General features: G+C 44.3%; 1 protein-coding gene across 2 annotated transcripts in view; it reads right to left on the bottom strand.

Annotated features, from left to right (window-relative positions):
* The window catches only part of ZMYM3 (zinc finger MYM-type containing 3), a 102,485-nt gene that overhangs the window by 31,005 nt on the left and 52,678 nt on the right, over positions 1–18,802 (bottom strand). For both annotated transcript variants that reach the window (XM_069747277.1, XM_069747275.1), the window contains exons 4-15: positions 15,478–15,535; positions 14,724–15,066; positions 14,412–14,583; positions 13,372–13,584; positions 9,729–9,879; positions 9,525–9,640; positions 7,835–7,921; positions 6,703–6,853; positions 5,967–6,139; positions 5,652–5,826; positions 4,412–4,470; positions 1,619–1,778 (exon numbers count right to left, since the gene is read on the bottom strand). In XM_069747277.1, coding sequence (XP_069603378.1) covers positions 1,619–1,778; positions 4,412–4,470; positions 5,652–5,826; positions 5,967–6,139; positions 6,703–6,853; positions 7,835–7,921; positions 9,525–9,640; positions 9,729–9,879; positions 13,372–13,584; positions 14,412–14,583; positions 14,724–15,066; positions 15,478–15,535 — 1,858 coding nt within the window. The remainder of the gene's footprint in view (positions 1–1,618; positions 1,779–4,411; positions 4,471–5,651; positions 5,827–5,966; positions 6,140–6,702; positions 6,854–7,834; positions 7,922–9,524; positions 9,641–9,728; positions 9,880–13,371; positions 13,585–14,411; positions 14,584–14,723; positions 15,067–15,477; positions 15,536–18,802) is intronic.

Below are 18,802 nucleotides of genomic sequence, written 5' to 3'. Positions count from 1 at the left end.
TTTCAATATAGATAACAATATAGAACAATTTTAATATAGATAACAATATATAAATAAACGTGATCAACTTATGAAAAAACAAAGAAACAAACAAACAAAAAAAAAAAACACAAACAATTACAAGGGATGTGTGATGGCTAAGAAAACATAAAAATTCAAGAGGTTTCTTAGGTAAAGTATGAAGAATAGGAATAAAATACTTGGGAACACAATAGGTTCTGTAGCTCACTTCATCCAAAGGCGCACTTGGGGCAATACGGATATGAAGCGCTTTTGGTATAAAGTGATGTAAACATTTTACCTTAAAAACCCTTTAAAGAGAATCAGTCAGCAGGATTCAGCCCTATAAATTAAAGGCATGGCCATAATGGCGCTGTGATGCTGATTAATCCGATACCTGGTGTGCAGGGATCAGATCAGTGGCTGCTGGATACTCACCTTGTGAAGTTTTCATAAAGTGACATCTTCTGTGCTTCAGGGCAGGAGGTGGGTGCAGGGCCTTCCCCTGGTTCTCCGCCCCCCCCACCAGACCCCTACCCTTCTTGTACAAATCACCAATTATTCAGTGACCTGCCCTCTTTATAAAACTCCACGCCGCAGCCATTGTGTCGGCGGTAAATGAGCAATGAAAGATTACGTCTCGACCCCAGTACCAGCGGCTAACCCCTGTGCCCGCTGCTAAAGAGAAATGAATATTCACAACTCTCCACACCTATGGGAGTGGAGAGCAGTGAATATTAATTTCTATTTAATAGGGAGCACAGTAAGCACAGCCGCCAGCTTCCTGCAGCAGCCAGGCGATCACTTGTGCCCGCTACTAAAGAGAATATTCACTGCTTTCCACTTGGCCCACCAAATTCCAATTTTTTTATATGCGGCCCTTATACCCAGCCGAGTTTGAGACTCCTGCTCTAAACCATATAAAAGTGTATGACTGAATTTTGGTAAGAATATATTAGAGGTCCACTATAAACATGTATGTGTGCTTTTCCCTCCCTCCATGCACTGGACAGTAATAACCGTCCAGGATAATATGACCAAATGTGTCAGCACTGGAAAGATTTTTCACCCCTAATGTGGAATAGATTATGGAGCCCCTTCTATAAAACTTATTCCATCCATCTGTAGATATGAAGAGTCTGAACATAGCGGACTTTAGCCAAGAATCTGTACTAAATAATGGACACATCTGTGATGTTGTATGGAGCTCAGCTTATGGTAGTGGTCAGTAACTGCTCATCGGTTTATATCTGTATTCTCAGCTATAAACATTAATACTTCTCTTTATTAGTCATATTTCTGGCATTCCAATGCATACAGGACATTTATGCAAATTGCCCAGAATTTATTTAAGATTTGTGGTCAGTTTTCCAGGATGTTTGGAACAACCTCCCTGCTGACTTCATAGACCATGTGCCAGTGTATCTAGAAGAACGGATCCTGTCTTGAAGATTAATGTCGATCACACCTAATATTTATCTGATTTTGCTTTTCCTCACGGACTTACAAACTTATTAACACTTCTATTTTTTAAATTTCTTACTTTGTAGTTTATTTTCCTAAAACCTTTACACAGTGCTGTACATATTGTATACCGTTTATAAAGCGTGACACTTACCTGTCTGACAGTCACAGCTTTTTGTTTCCACTCGACATGAGACCCCACGATTCTGCATTAGTGGTTTACACATAGCAGCCTTGTTTTTACGTGGTACACTGGGACTTGGGGGCGGTGGTGGAGCAGGGGCCGTCTCAGGCGATCTTGGTTTTGGTGATGCCTAAGATGATCAGACAGATTAGACGCTAGATATATTTTCTAGGTGGAGGCTCCTGTTGTACAGGTATAATACTAGAGAAGGGAGAACACATCTACATGAAGTTTTTACTGTCCGGGCAGAAAGACTCGTACAGTTTAACCCCCTTAAAGGGAATCTGTCAGGAGGTTTTTGCTATGTAATCTGAAGACAGCAGGAGATAGAGGCTGAAACACAGAATTCAACATGTATCACTTCTCGGGTTGTGTGCGGTTTACTTACAATGAAGCTTTTATCATGAGGATATTATCACTGCTGGACCAAACATGCCCCTTTCTCTGAAAAGCAGCTCACGGTCAATAGACTATGCACACAGAGAGCATGGTGAAGTCAGGGCTAGCTTTCTGAGCTCTGCTAAATGCTACCTCTAAGAACTCTGTGTCACAGCTGCTGCACTCAGTAATCTAAGTGATACCTTGTTGGATTCAGGGTCTATTTTACTATGTTATGCTGCTCTCAGAGGAGACAGCAAAACATGCTGACGGATTCCCTTTAAAGACCAGGTCTAACTTGGCCTAAATGTGAACAGATCTTTTATATATTTTTTCAAAGTCACATTCCAGGTGGTTTGATTTTTACAGCAAAGTAGCTTGTTTTTGGGGAGATGAGTTCTATCTATCGGTCAGTGGCACCATTTTGGGGTACACAGACCGTAATAACTAACTTTTATTAACTCTGTGCAAAAAAAAAAAAAAAAAACAGAGTAATTCTGTTGATTTTTGACATTTTATACATTATGCTTTACGAAGCATTAAAAGGATATTCCCACCCCCAAGCCCTTATCCCAATATGAAGTAGGTGTAATAGTAATAATATCAGCAAATACCTCCAACTAGAAATGTAGTCTAGTTTTTCTGATTGAATGTCTCTTTCCTCATTGTAGGACCTTAGGTATCAATATACCATATGCTTTATTTCTTGCGCCATATTTGGAGAGCCATAACTTTTTTCATTTTCTAAGTACAGGGCTTTTTTTTTTTGTAGCTGTAGCTTTATTGGATTCAGTATATATTGTGCCTCTGGCATGATCTATTAATGTCTGTGTGACGCCCCAGGGTCCTGGTTGTTACAGTGGCATTGCTTTCCTCACAGGGGGGATTGATGTCACGCTTGGAAGCGATGGAGGATTCCTTTTTGACAGGTAACTAGCACATACAATACCGTTCTGACTCCAGGCCAGAAGGGGGAGCTCTACACCCAACTTCAGCAGAGCTGCTCTCTCTGGTCAGGAGGAGGAGTTAGTTGCTAGGCAGTTCGAAAGATTTAGACAGTTGGTGCCTGACAGGAGACTGGGGGAGTCAGAGGCAGAAGGACGGGTGAGGGGCCGTACAGCCTGAGGTGCTGTAGCTCCTAGATAGCGAGATACAGAAAAAAGAACAGCCTTTAGCTAACGTGTCGGAGAGCGAAGCACAGGAGAGTGACAACAGGGGAGAATAGCAGCGACTTGGCTACCTCCCTGATTGAGTGCAGACACTGGTAGCCGGAAGACCGAGGTTGTGTCATACTCTAGGAGGCACAGCAGAAACCGGTAGGACAACTAGACTACACGTAACCTGTCCGTCCTAATACCCAGTAGACACAGTGACACATAGAGCCCAGGTCATGATAGAGACCCTGTAAAAAGGCTCAAGTCACCTGTCATACTGGTTTGTGTCCCACTTCAATAAGAGACACAGATAACTGAGAGGATCTTGCTAAGAAGCCATAGGCAGTAAAGGACTATAATACCACCGTGCTAAAAGGAAGGCTTTTAACTACACCTGGTAAAGGGGACTCTGAACTCGCTTCCAAGCTGACCGGACCCTGCGTGCACCTGTGATCTGGTACCTTGACTGTGACAACTGTGTCCTTCATTCTTTACTGCACCACTCACCAGCTTCCATCTGTTCACCGGGAGCCCTGGGAACCTGCTTCACCTGTGGGAAGTTATACCATCTAGCTGCCATAACATTACCCCAGAGGACCCCTGTAAGCAGCGTTGGTCATCCCTGACCGAATACCACAGGTGGCGTCACAAACTTTATTTAAAAAAAACCCCTTTAAAGACCGTCCCTTTAACATGGGCGCCCAGGGCCACGGACCGGGTCGTCGCCGCCGTGACACATCCCTTTAAGTACCGGACCCGGTACGGAGTACCCCACGGCCTTGGCGGGCGTTACATTTTATTTATAGCAAACCAGATGGAGCCGCATTTATGGAGCTAACAGACTGCAGCGATCACTTACACTTCTTGGTTCCCCTCGGGTAACGGACACAGCAATGAAGAGTAAGAGGGAAGACAATGGGAGCCCCAAAATCACAATCCCGGGCTAAAAATGGACTGCCCTTTTCAAGCCCAAAAGGGAAAGTGACACAGCCTTAATTACCTGGAAAGGCAGCACTGTGGCACTATAGGGTTAACAAAATTGTGCATTTGTTACTACTGTCAGTTTCCCCCTCATGTGTGGCCTTTTAGAGTCTGCTTCTAGCAGGGCCCAAAAGACTTCTTTAGATGGATGAATACATTTAGGTGGACACTAGTGACTGCCAGCTGTCGCCAGCATGTTCTGCACTATATCTCCATTTCATACAGTTTGGCTTTCTCCCTTTTCACTCACTGTGTTGGTGTCTGTTTTTGGCTGCGCGCTTGCTGGGGGTTTGGATCCTGCATTCTGACCTGGTGAGATAAAAGATCAAGTTCATACAAAATAGACAAAACTTTGCTTTTATGCAGTCAGAGGCATTAGCGGTTGCATTTAAAGAAAAATGATACATCAGATAATATAAAAGTATTGATTGGGAGGGAGATAGAGATACTAATTGCAAAGCAATCAGTTCTCTGGGGAAAAAAGGTGTTTTTTTTCCCTTTAAATTTTTTAAACTTCGGCTATACAGAGCACATAAATGCACCAGCTACACGAAGTAGAAACTACGGGCACGGTAACAACAATGCCACCTGCCAAGTACACAGACATGAATGCAAAGTATCGTCTATTATTTTTTCCTTAGCTGAAATTCTTAGTGTCAGCCTCTTGGGGGCAGCAGCAGCGCACACCCACGGTCTCCTGTGTCCCCCCAATGAAGAGAATTAAAAAGTATGATCCCCTGCTCTGTTCACCACATATAGGTTTTAATGCATTGTTTTTCATTTTTAAAATGGTGATAAAATACTATTCAACGGGTGGTCTAATGGACAAACTGGACACACACATCTATTCTCTATTAATAGGAATGCATGCTACGAAAAGGGATCTCTCTAATAAGTGTCATGTATATCAGCATGATGTAGGGGGCAGAGAACCTGATTCTAGTGATGTGTCCCTTACTGGGCTACTTGCTGTAGTTTTGATCACTATTATCTGCTGCAGATCTGCTTTCTCTGAGCTCTGTATAAGCACGCCCAAACAATTGATTGGTTGTTTTCTGTGTACACTGCGCATAGGCAGAAATCTGCCAATCAGTGGTGGGGGCGTGGTTATACAGAGCTCAAGAATACGGAGGACTACACGGCAGTAGGTTTACTAGCCCTCTCGTGATAATCACCTGCTGATAAAAGTTATTTTATCAAAACTACAGCAAGCTGCCCAGTAAGTGACACATCTCTGGAATCAGAGTCTGTCTCTACATAATGCTGCTCTCAGGTTGGGCGGCAAAAACCTGGTGACTAATTTAAAGGGACTCGATTATTTTTAACACTTTGATTGGCAAGCTGCCATGTTGAAGGCACTTGTTCTTCCCACTTTGTGTGTTGACAAGAGCACACGTTGTCATAGTGGTGAGGAATAAGCCCGCAGTGTGGTTCGGCCCTGACGATGGCCTGGCGGTCACATGCCACGGGGCTCGTCGCTGGTCACACACCTCTCTTGCTGTGCAGCAGGCTTTCCGGCCCTTTCTGGGTGTCCAGGTTAGGCTGGTTTTGTTGGTTATAGAAACGTAACAGACATTGCTGATTGCAGAAATGCTTTATTTCTCCGCGCCAGTGAATAGTTTCCACCAGTTTTCCCTGCCGTTTGCAGGCGTGACAGCGAGCTGCCTGTAGGAAGACAACAAAGCGTCACACGTTGTCATCACTTCTATGCTAAGGCTCAATAATCTCTTACTTCCCAGGATAGAGAGCTCACGGGCCATAAGAAGCCCGGTGGCCACGCCGCATGGAGGACGCAGGCCACGTACCTTGAAGTACCACAGGAGATACTTGCTCTTGCATTCTTCACTGCAAAAATCCCATGTGCTGCCATCCAGCTCCTCAGTGACGGCCCGCTGACAGGTCTGAGAGCAGTAAGTGCACGTTATACAGCACAGGCCTAAGTTCTTGGTGAAGTCCTGCTTGTATAGGAGCACACAGCCTGCAGGGAAGAGAAGTGGGTGAATAACACCAGGAGGCACGCCATCATTCACCCCCACGTCTGCGGCCCACCGTCCACACTGCGGGTACTGAGCCCGGTGGGGTCCTTTGTGCTCAACACCAGGAATCAAGGTTACTTGGAGCTGCTACTATAAATGTTCAGGGCCCCAAAAAAACTGCGACGAGCAAGAAGTCCAACCTTGTTGAAGATTACAACTTGCTTGTTGCAGTCACAGTGCCCTCGGGGTCACTTGCACTGCACGGCAATGTAGCAATGGTACCAAGTGAACCGGTGCTGCACTAGTCTTATAATATTATTAGAGGGAAGCAACAATGTTTTATTTACTTTACACTCAAACTTCCATAAAAGAGGCCATTTACAGCAGAAAAGTGTTTGCCTTGCTTGTTAATAGCCCCAGGATGAGATTCCTCAGCAAACCGTGGACATGATGACAGTAAAACTGGAGCATTCGGTCAAGAAGGAAACTACCTAGGCCCTTCCAGCCATTATACATGAAATGTAGAAATAGAGACAAGCTTCTGGGCATCTATACAGACACTTACCCTCACTACAGAAATTCTTCTCCACACCGGAAAATCTGATCTTTTCATGTAGAATTTTTTCCTGCTTGCAGTATTCGCACTGGGACACCACCCCATGAAGGCGCTTGTAGTCCTCGCAGCAATCTTTACAGCAGAACTGATACACGTGGTCCTGTAAAAAGGACAGGTGTACTTATCAGAACTAGACTGTTGTGCCCGGGCACATGCGGTCACAACCAAGAGCCGCGGGCACATGCAGTCACAACCAAGAGCTGCGCGCACATGCGGTCACAGCCAAGAGCTGCGGGCACATGCGGTCACAACCAAGAGCCGCGCGCACATGCGGTCACAACCAAGAGCCGCGGGCACATGCAGTCACAACCAAGAGCCGCGGGCACATGCGGTCACAACCAAGAGCCACGGGCACATGCGGTCACAACCAAGAGCCGCGGGCACAACCAAGAGCCGTGGGCACATGCGGTCACAACCCAGAGCCGCGGGCACAACCCAGAGCCGCTGGCACAACCTAGAGCCGTAGGCACATGCGGTCACAACCTAGAGCCGGAGGCACATGCGGTCACAACCAAGAGCTGCGCGCACATGCAGTCACAACCAAGAGCTGCGGGCACATGCGGTCACAACCAAGAGCCGCGGGCACATGCAGTCACAACCAAGAGCCGCGAGCACATGCAGTCACAACCAAGAGCCGCGGGCACATGCAGTCACAACCAAGAGCTGCGCGCACATGCAGTCACAACCAAGAGCTGCGGGCACATGCGGTCACAACCAAGAGCCGCGGGCACATGCAGTCACAACCAAGAGCCGCGGGCACATGCAGTCACAACCAAGAGCTGCGGGCACATGCGGTCACAACCAAGAGCTGCGGGCACATGCGGTCACACCCAAGAGCTGCGCGCACATGCGGTCACAACCAAGAGCTGCGCACACATGCGGTCACAACCAAGAGCTGCGCGCACATGCGGTCACACCCAAGAGCTGCGCGCACATGCGGTCACACCCAAGAGCTGCGCGCACATGCGGTCACAACCAAGAGCTGCGCGCACATGCGGTCACACCCAAGAGCTGTGGGCACATGCAGTCACAACCAAGAGCCGCGGGCACATGCAGTCACAACCAAGAGCCACGTTCTTACCTGCCAGTCCAAGATCTCCGGTTTGCCGGTAAACAGGTTGTGACAATAATGACAATTGAGATGGATCCCACCCTCTGGACTGGTGCGCTAAAAGACACGCAATATGATAGTGAGCAACACATCACCATGCTTTTATCCTTTCACAAATGGATTCTATAAAATATATGTAACAAACTACTGACAAAAAGAAGAAATTCTTCCCAAGTCTAGCCATAAAATCTGTCACGCACTCAGTCCTATATGGCAAACAGATAATAATCATAAAAATAATACAATTTTTTCCATTATTGACTCCAGTAGACAGAATGATGCAAATGATATTCAGCTTTTCACTTGCACACTCATTTAAGCTTCTGAATGTTCTGGTTCGGAAAATAATTTCCAAATATTGATATGTGCCTGGAGAAGTATACATGACAGATAAAATATTAAGCAATAGTGATGAGCGAATGTGCTCGCATAAGGTTATCAGAGCATGCTCGTGTGTTAACCCATTGATTTCGGCATGCTCTGATATGAGCTAAGGTCTTATTCTAGCATGCTTGGGTACATGCTGCCGGGGGGACTATATTTTTCGAGCGCGCCGAAGACACTCAGTTAGCCCCAGAGCATGCTCAGATAACGCCTTAGCTCATCACTATTAAACAAAAAAGGTTGCATTACTGCCATCTTGTGGCAAAGTGTTGTCACAGCTGCTGATGTGTTCTGTCTCAATACTTTCTGGTACTGGAGGCCTCCAAATATCCTTATAAATGGGAGGTATTAAAGCTTGTTTTTCTATAATTCATATGCAAGACCAAGACCTCCCACGGTCCTACTGAAAATAAACGGGTTTCTCTAAGCAAATTATTTGGATGACCAATTCCATGGATGTCACATCAATATTAGAACTGGGGCTGGTGGGGAGGGAAGACCCCAGTCAACACCACAGATCAGTCGTTATTAGCTCCGATGTTGGTGAGATTATAATCAAAAAATCATCTTTAACTTAAAAAAATAAATAAAGTCAAGCTTTGAATTTTAGGCAAAATCATAGAGTTCAGGGACTATATATGCCCACTGCAGGTGGTGCCAGGTGTTGTACCCCCCACTAACCCGACATTTATCACCTATTTTAAAGAGGCCCTATAGACATTAAAGAGCTGGTGTCCAGACAATCAGCCATCATTCGGTGGACAGCTTTCTCCCGGCCCCTCCATATACAGAACGCTGAGCGCTCCTGTGTTCTGAGAGGCGCGCTTGCCATATCGTTATGGGGACAGATCATCTTGCCACGTATAAAAGGTTTCAGTCCAAAATTGAACATGCGGGATCCTTAGTTTCCCCGACTAATGAGCTGGAAGGCCAGCATACACATTCGACTGTCGGCTGAGCCCGAGGATATCGACAGGTACAGCCGGGCATTAGTCTACTGTGTACGAGCCATCAATATCATACGCCCTTCAGCTTACAGAACCATAGATTACTTTGGTACAGCATGGTCAGATTAGAACAACACTTGGAAAAAGGGAGAACTTGGGTTACGAGCAGAATGCGGAACGCTAAATTACTGCAATACCTTCCCCTGAATCAGGCCGAAGAAAATTTTCTATGTTACCATTATTAAATATTTTACATTTCCTAAAGAAAATATATCTATTGCATTAAATATCCCCCATCGCATCACATGCCTATGACAAGAATGGAGTACCTGAAAGGTGGTCCAGCAACTGGGGCTGCAGAACTGGTACAGGACACGTTCTGTCTTATTGTAGTAGGCTGGTTCTGACAGACTGCGCCGACACAGGCTGCAAGGTCGAGCAGGGCCTAATCCAACCACGAGAAAAAAAAATACAGAAAAGTAAGACACGGCTCTGATAAGTGTACCTGTGTATGTATTGTACGCCCACCTCACCTGTTATTCCAGCCTGCTTGACTTTATGAGAGGTGATGCAGCAGATGGAACAGAACAGACCCACGCGGCCAGTCTTGTCAACGTTGGAAAGCATCTCAAAGTTTTTACAGAGTGTTTTGCAATACATACATGGATAAACCTTTGTGTTTTTCTGTGAAAAGATAAGAGAAATTAGGGCTTTGTTACACATTCAGAATACAGCAACTAATGGCAAGTGAGCAGAAGGAAATAAGTCTGTGTGTAAGTCTATGAGGCGCTCTGTCATTGCAGTCCTAGGTCACAGGAGCATATTAGTCGGATCAGTCTGCCCTGTGTATCACATAAGTGTATCATAGAAGTGTGATGCTCAGAATTCATTCCAGTGTATCATAGAAGTGTGATGCTCAGAATTCATTCCAGTGTATCATAGAAGTGTGATGCTCAGAATTCATTCCAGTGTATCATAGAAGTGTGATGCTCAGAATTCATTCCAGTGTATCATAGAAGTGTGATGCTCAGAATTCATTCCAGTGTATCATAGAAGTGTGATGCTCAGAATTCATTCCAGTGTATCATAGAAGTGTGATGCTCAGAATTCATTCCAGTGTATCATAGATGTGTGATGCTCAGAATTAATTCCAGAATTGAACCAGAAGGGAACTGATACAGTCACTGTAAACAATGTTTGTTTTCACTCTCACCCCTATAATCCTTCACTTTCTATTAACCCCCAAATCCCTACACCTAGTAAGGAACTGGTCATCTCCTCTTCAATCCTCCCCATTCATCTCACCACCTCCTCCTCTGTCACTAAACACAGACAGTCTCCTCATGCCCTCTCCTGCTCCCACCTGGTAACACTTTCTCTGCTCCTCCTCACTGCCAGTGATATTGCTCCAAATCCTGGCCCTCCTCACCACATCCCCACAGTCAGTTCTACCTCCCATCCACGCTCTATCACAACTTTCCATAACCTCTCTAACCTTATACCCATTCGCCCAGCCCCCGCTTCCCAGTCCCACTAACAGGAGCTCTATGGAACGCTCACTCTGCAACAAACTTTCCTACATCCATGATCTTTTTTATTACTCCCAAACTTTCCTTCCTCGCCATCACCGAAACCTGGCTCACCCCCCTCTGACAAAGCCTCTCCTGCTGCACTCTCGTATGGTGGATTCCATCTTTCCCACAGCCCCCGCCCCAGCAGGAAGCATGGTGGAGGAGTTGGTTTTCTCCTATCAGATAACTGCTCCTTCACTCACATCCCACTGCCACCCTCCCTTCCTTTGAGGTACACTCTGTGCGCATCTATTCCCCCTCCAACTGGCTGTCATTTACCGCCTCCCCGGGCCAGCCACCACCTTCTTTGACCACTTCACCACATGGCTACTTCATTTCCTTTCCTCTCGGCTGCCACTAAACTTTTAGCTCTCACTTCCTTCTTCGGCCTCACTCAATGGTCTTCTGCAGCCACTCACAAAAATGGCCACACATTGGACCCCATCTTCACCCGCCTCTGCTCCCTTTCTAACCTCTCTAACTCACCTCTCCCTCTTTCTGACCACAACCTGCTTACATTCTCTTCCCTCTGCACTCTTTGTCCACAATCCCCACCCCACAAACTCACACACCCTCGCAGAAATCTTAAACACCTCGGTGTACACTCACTGTCTGAATCCCTCCTCCCTCTTACAGACATAAGTTCCCTACACAATGCGGATTACGCTTTATATAACACCACAACAGCTGTAGCTCTGGAATCGGTTGCCCCTCTCACACATACCAAAGCTCGCAAAATCAACAGACAGCCCTGGCACACCAGCCTAACCAAAGAACGGAGACGGGCTCCCAGGGTTGCTGAACAGAGATGGAAAAGATCCCACTCCAACGAGCACTTCATCGCATTCAGTCCCTCTACTTTCAAGGCCACACTCGCAGCAGCAAAGCAAAACTACTTATCTCTCATATCCTCCCTGTCTCAGAACCCTAAACAGTTATTCAACACTTTCAATTCTTTCCTCTGTCCCCCAGCACCTCCTCCCTTTCCACTCATCTCGGCCAAAGGAAAAAAGAAAAAAAAAAATCGTTATATACTCACCGTCCGTCGGCCCCTCGGATCCACAACAGGCCTTTCCCGCTCGTGATGCTCAGGTAACCGGTCCATGCTGCGATCTCGCGAGATGATGACGTAGCAGTCTCGCGAGACCGCTACGTCATCATCTTGCGAGACCGCAATGCACTCTTCAGACCGGAGCGCGCGAGGAGGTAATCACTTCGATCCGGGGCCAACGGAGGGCGAGTATAGAACAATTTTGCGCACTTGGTTATACGAACTTTCAGGTTACCCGGAAGTTGTTTTTTCACTGGGGTCCCGCGGCATGTATAAAAGCATACACGAACGGCCACCCTATACCGCACCACGGACCTTGATCACTCGAACATTTTCCTTCACATAAGGTATGGTACTGGTCACCTGATATTTCTTCTCCTTTCCTGCACGGACTTTGTACTGCGGCTGGGGAACGTGGTGTTCATTGGTCCTGCCTCTATACTTCTTTATATATAGTATGGTTTCCTGCCACTCTGCCATTTGGGATACTGGGCATATGTCTATACTCGCTAAATGCGTTTTTTTCTTAACAGGGTCACCTTGTATGTTTTTTCAATTTTTTCTTGCACAGATTGTACTTTAGTTTCATCCTTCTTGACTATTATTGGAGATCAATATACTACTATTGGAGATTATCATATTATTATGGCACATAATATACCTATTGGCACATAAAGAACACATGAATTTTGACATATATATTTGGTATTCAGGATCAGGATAAGATATATCTCCGCTTTCTAGGATAGAAATGTATATATGCATAAAGATGTGTATATATACGGACCGAATACATTCTGTTGGAAGTTAGAGCTAATGTGTCTACTTAATTTTGTTGTTTTAATTTTGGTTATGATATGTGAATTGAGAACTTATGTCATTGCAGATACAGGTATATCTTGATAAAGGCTCATAGTAAGCCGAAACGTTGAATTTGATACCTGATTCATTCATCCTGTTTTGGTTACCGTATGCAGAATTTATTTTTGAAAAATATGAAATATAGAAAATTTGGACGAATATAATAAACTTTATTATTCATTTGGAACTTTTCAGTGTGCCGGAGTTATTTTTGATATTTATATGGTTTTTCTCCAGGGCACCTTTTTCAAACAGTAAGCACCCCTTCTATAACTTTTGGACTTACGGGTTAACAGCAGTGATAAGAGCTAACACAGCCAACATCTGTCTTATGTGGAGCGACCACCCTACCACGTAATAGCAAGTCCTAGGGAGGGAAGGGGTTAAAAAACACATTACACCTAACATGTCCGTTTTAGTAAATCACTGCATTCCTCATGATCTAACAATTCTAGGATTGTGCCATTCCGGTTATTCTTAAGACACGAATGAATAAACTGCCTGTTCTGTCCTGGCATTCTACCATCATCATTTTTATTTTTAGGTTGCATGATCCCGTAAAGCAACCTCAGCCCAGAAGTGGATGAGGCAACAATTTACTTTTGCAGCCAACTAGGGATGTACCTAGAAGGGGATTTCACGTGCAGGAGAATGGGCGGCAAGTAAAAATAAAAGTTACGTGTCGTCACTCACCTTCTTGAAGTTGTTTAAACAGGCGGCATTACAGAAGCGCTTCTGCTGACCTTCATGGAACAGATACTCCAGTGGTAAACCTTTGTTGTATATGTAGATGCCACAGTTGTCGCAGCAGTTTGTTTTCAGACCTTTGGTGGCTCGAAATTTGGTAAAACAGGAATCACTGCATAGTCTGTGGACGACACTTCCATTACTGACTTCATGCTGAATCTGAAATAAAAATAAAAGTGATAAGATATTATAATATATATGTGCACTCTATAAGACTGTGTGCAGAATCTGTAATGTATTTCATAAGATGCTTCTTCCTGCTGTCTCTGCCTCCTGCTTGTTAAAGCTGACAGGGAATAACCCCTCAATCATACCAGAAGGCAGGGGAGACCGGCTGAAGAGCCATCGCATACGACACACCGAGACTCTGCAGAGGGGACCTCAGCCCTCTGCCAAGGAGCTGGCACTCAATATGATCGAGTCTACACCTATACTAAGGAATCACGAGAAACAAATCGGGCCTGATACATCAAAGCTTTTACTCCAGTACTTTGGCGCAACTGGCGGCTATGCTAATATTATACAACTTTGGCATTCTACAGCTATTTTTGCCTAGCTCTGACAAAGTGAGTGTAGCTGAGACAAAACAGGGACCTAGCGATCGCCGTCTGTCAAATTCATGACCAGTGGTGGCATTCGCCAAGTCACAAATCTTGCTCCAGAAAGGGCTGGAGTCGGGTTTATGGCAATGTGCACACTACTCGTTCGCCAATCCAGATTCATGAAGAGCTGTACGTGCTTGACTTGAGCCTATTTCCTAAACAAGACCAGAATGGACATCGCCATCAAATATCTAATCAACATATGCAAATATATGACCTATTAGAAAATATAAATTTAATTAAACTGACCGAGACCGTACATATTACAGAAAAAAAGTTTATGAATGAAGATATCAAAGTTGCATCCTAAAATATTTTTTTACATCTCTTGTGCAAGACAATGTGTGTTGTGCACTTCTGCAGGTAGCGCTGTGTGATCCTCACCTCGCCACTCTTGTGACAGATGCTGCACTTTATGATATCAGGAACGTCCGACGAGCTCTGGGAGCTGGACCGTGGCTGTGCTTCATACAGGGAAAGACACGCATTGGAGCAAAACTCTTGGAATCCAGAGCCCGTCTGAGCAACCACAGAATCTTTGGAGTTACGAATGTCCCTAAAATGTACACAGCACATGAGCAGGGCTGCATCCAGCACAGTAAGAAAAAACAGTGAAGGGACAAATGAACACAACCACAAGCTAGTTCTCTGCCTCGCCAACACACGAACATCAACCGTATTATCATCACAACTTACTTCTTGCAGAAAGTGCAGATCTTCTTGCACAGTGGTTTCTTAGAGAAGGTGGTAAGACAAGTTGAAGAACAGAAGAGCTGGGGCAGTCCTTTGCGTTGATACGCAGTCTGACCCTTCTGTAAGGGAGTTCGGCATTGAGCACAGGACATTTTTGTCAGTGTTGGCTTGGGAGGACGCGGTGGTGGTGGAGGAGGTGGTGGTGGTGGTGGTGGTGTTGGTTGTGGTGGAGGAGCTTGGTTGCGGATTGACAGGCGAGTAGGAGGGCGTTTAGTTCTAAATGGTACAAAGTCCTCATCATTTGGGTCATCCACCATAGCATCCGAGTCTTCATCAGAAATCTGCACTGAAAAATACACATTCATGTCAACAACCTAAAACAAAGTAAGCAAACCAGTAGTAAACATCTGCAATTTGTTCTTTTGGGATGACACAATCTAGAACCTAGCTGTTAAAACACTGTCGCAACGGAAAAGTGACCGCACTGCCAGTTTAACATAGCTTAATCTCCTGCCAAGTGTTCCCTGCACAGTGAAAGGGGCCATGCTGCCATCCCCTGCACAGCCGGGGGGCCAGGTACCACTCTTCATTCTGTAGATCGGTGGGGCCTGACTTCTCAGACACCTCATCAAAGTGATGGCATATCCTATCATTTTATAAATTGAAATGCCCTATAATCGGTAAAACATAGTTTTCTGTGCTACTTTGCACATTAACATTTACAACTACTTTTGTATACCTTTCGGTGCACACTTACTGCTTTCAGAGGAAGGCATGGTGTCAGTGCGCCGTGCTCGATCACTGCGTTTCTGCTCCTTGGAGAAATGGAAGGTAAACAGGACTTTAATAATTGTTCACTAAACGAAGCACAGCTAACTTTCATGCAAACAAATTAATGACTCACGTCCAAAGTTAGTAACAGTAGGATAAATATTATAATATATATATATATATATATATATATATATATATATATATATATATATATATATATATACATACACACACACACGCCTCTGATGTAATTTTAGATTAGCTGGGTCTGAACATTTTGGTTTATATAGAACTTAAAACCAATATAGACCCGATACTTCTCATAGCTGAGAGTTTGCTACAATAGCCAAGTGTCCAGGGCTGCAGTCCTTACCTCCGTAACACCATGACCAATATATTCAACATGCTGATTGGATAGGTACTGGTACAATCAGCAGCAAGGGCCCGGCTAATATACGTAGCCAAACTTATGGTGGAACTGGTGGGCTCACTGATGGTACCAATCCTAGCAACCCCTAAGATGGCAGTCAATAACCATGACATCAAGTGTAAGGGGGTCTCCCCATGTCAGCCCATCTACATATAGCATTTGTCACCGCAGTCATCAGCCTAATAATGGCCCCAGTAGCCACCATCTTGGTTCTCCTATTAGATCCAGCCAGAGACTTGGTATAATACAATGCCTGTCAACAGGTCTTAATGGTCTTGTTTATTACTTAAGTTCTCCAGTAATTATAAAATACCCACTCTCACCTCCCGGACCGGCGCTGTTCCTCTGATGTCGACGCTGTGTCTTCCGTTTGTAACGTGACTCACCTTAGCGCTGTAGCCACTGATTGCGTTTGTCACGTGACACTGGTTAGGTCACCTTAGCGCTGTAGCCGCTGATTGCGTTTGTCACGTGACACTGGTTAGGTCACCTTAGCGCTGTAGCCGCTGATTGCGTTTGTCACGTGACACTGGTTAGGTCACCTTAGCGCTGTAGCCCTGTTTGCCTGCAGCCATCAGACAGCACTGTTCTAATAAGTGGCTGCCAGGAGATCGTGTCACTATCGCTGGAATGCCGCCGTTCCAGGAGGGGAGTATGTGTGCTTGTTATTTTATATGGTGCCCTTTAGGATTTAAGAAGGGATTGTCCACATGGCACCACATTTTATTATATACCGTACCCTATGGATTTACTGGAAGAAGTCCCTGTGCACGTGCCAAATGTACTATTCAAACATGGCAGCGAACATAACCCTTCAGGCTATCTTTGATGACCCTATACGAAGAAGCGGTTACCAGGCAGACCCCAGTAAGTAAAAGCATCTCTGAGAACAGCCATCACCTTATTTCATAGTCTTTTTTCAGTCATTGCACTGGCTGTTAGAGGAGACCTGGTTTATGAATCCAACCGTGCCCACCTAAACATAATCTTAGCACATCCAAGTCAGAAGGATCCAAGTCAGAAGGTCCTCACTTCATCAGTCACAGTTGATAAATGTGAGGGAGCGAGTGGAGCGCTGCCTGTATGTGGGCAGTATAGCCCTAGATGAAGCGATATACTATAAAATATCAGGACATAAGTGCCGTGCCTGTGTGGGATGCGTAATCCACCGCTAGTCCATGCAAACACATGTGATCAGACCCCGCCCACATTTACTGCAGTGGTAAAGCGAGCTAGCAGTACACAAGATTTGCATGGCATATTTCAGCAGCTGCCTCCCCCTAGTGTTTAAAAGTGGGAAATATCAAAAAGTAATTATCCTTTATATTTTATACCATTAAAAATTGTAAAAATTAAAAGTTTTTTTTCAATTGCTGAAAAAAAAAAAAATAGATGACATAGTCCCTTTAACAGAGCATATATGGTATTTAAACAAGCTTGTTCTTTGTCCTTTTACAATGGGCATAATCACAGAAGGTAATGCATGGCTGGTCACAGGAACAGGACAGCAAACCAAATTTACATAGTTGTCTAAATTATAACATATTACGTTATTTAGTAGCACACATTTTATCTAAAACATGTTGGTAACACTGATACAGGGATTGTCTGAAACCAAATGTGAATTTTATACCAAATGACTAATCTGATCTAGCCACTTTTCTTATGAACTTCAATTAACCCCTTCATGACCCCAGCTTTTTTCGGTTTTGTGTTTTCGCTTTTCGCTCCCCTCCTTCCCAGAGCCATAACTTTTTTATTTTTCCATCAATATGGCCATATGAGGGCTTATTTTTTGCAGGACGAGTTGTACTTTGAACGACACCATTGGTTTTACCATGTCGTGTGCTAGAAAACGGGAAATAAATTCAAGTGCGGTGAAATTGCAAAAAAACTGCAATCCAACACTTTTTTTGCTTGGCTTTTTTGCTAGATTCACTAAATGCTAAAACTGACCTGCCATTGTGATTCCCCAAACCATCACGAGTTCATAGACACCAAACATGTCTAGGTTCTTTTTTATCTAAGTGGTAAAAAAAAAATTCCAAACTTTGCTAAAAAATAAAATAAATTGCGCAATTTTCCGCATACCCGCAGCGTCTCTATTTTTCATGATGTCGGGTTGGGTGAGGGCTTATTTTTGGCGTGCCGAGCTAAAGTTTTTAATGATACCATTTTGGTGCAGATACGTTCTTTTGATTGCCCGTTACTGCATTTTAATGCAATGTTGCGGTGACCAAAAAAAATTAATTTTGGCGTTTTTACTTTTTTCTCACTATGCCGTTTAGCAATCAGGTTAATGCTTTCTTTTATTGGTAGATTGGGCGATTCTGAACATGGCGATACCAAATATGTGTAGGTTTGATTTTAATTTTTATTATTTTATTTTGAATGGGGCAAAAGGGGGGTGATTTAAAGTTTTATATATTTTTTATATTTTTAACCCCTTTACCGCCAAGGATGGTTTGCACGTTAATGACCGGGCCAAATTTTACAATTCTGACCACTGTCCCTTTATGAGATTATAACTCTGGAACGCTGCAACGGATCCCGGTGATTCTGACATTGTTTTCTTGTGACATATTGTACTTCATGATAGTGGTAAAATTTCTTTGATATTACCTGCGTTTATTTGTGAAAAAAACAGAAATTTGGCGAAAATTATGAAAATTTCGCAATTTTCCAACTTTGCATTTTTATGCAATTAAATCACAGAGATATGTCACACAAAATACTTAATAAGTAACATTTCCCACATGTCTACTTTACATCAGCACAATTTTGGAACCAAATTTTTTTTTTGTTAGGGAGTTATAAGGGTTAAAAGTTGATCAGCAATTTCTCATTTTTCCAACACCATTTTTTTTTTTAGGGACCA

This window comes from Ranitomeya imitator, chromosome 2, assembly GCF_032444005.1.
Source record: "Ranitomeya imitator isolate aRanImi1 chromosome 2, aRanImi1.pri, whole genome shotgun sequence".
Classification (NCBI taxonomy): Eukaryota; Metazoa; Chordata; class Amphibia; order Anura; family Dendrobatidae; genus Ranitomeya; species Ranitomeya imitator.
The sequence above is the reverse complement of the archived record's forward strand: the minus strand, read 5'-3'. Positions and strand labels throughout refer to the sequence as shown.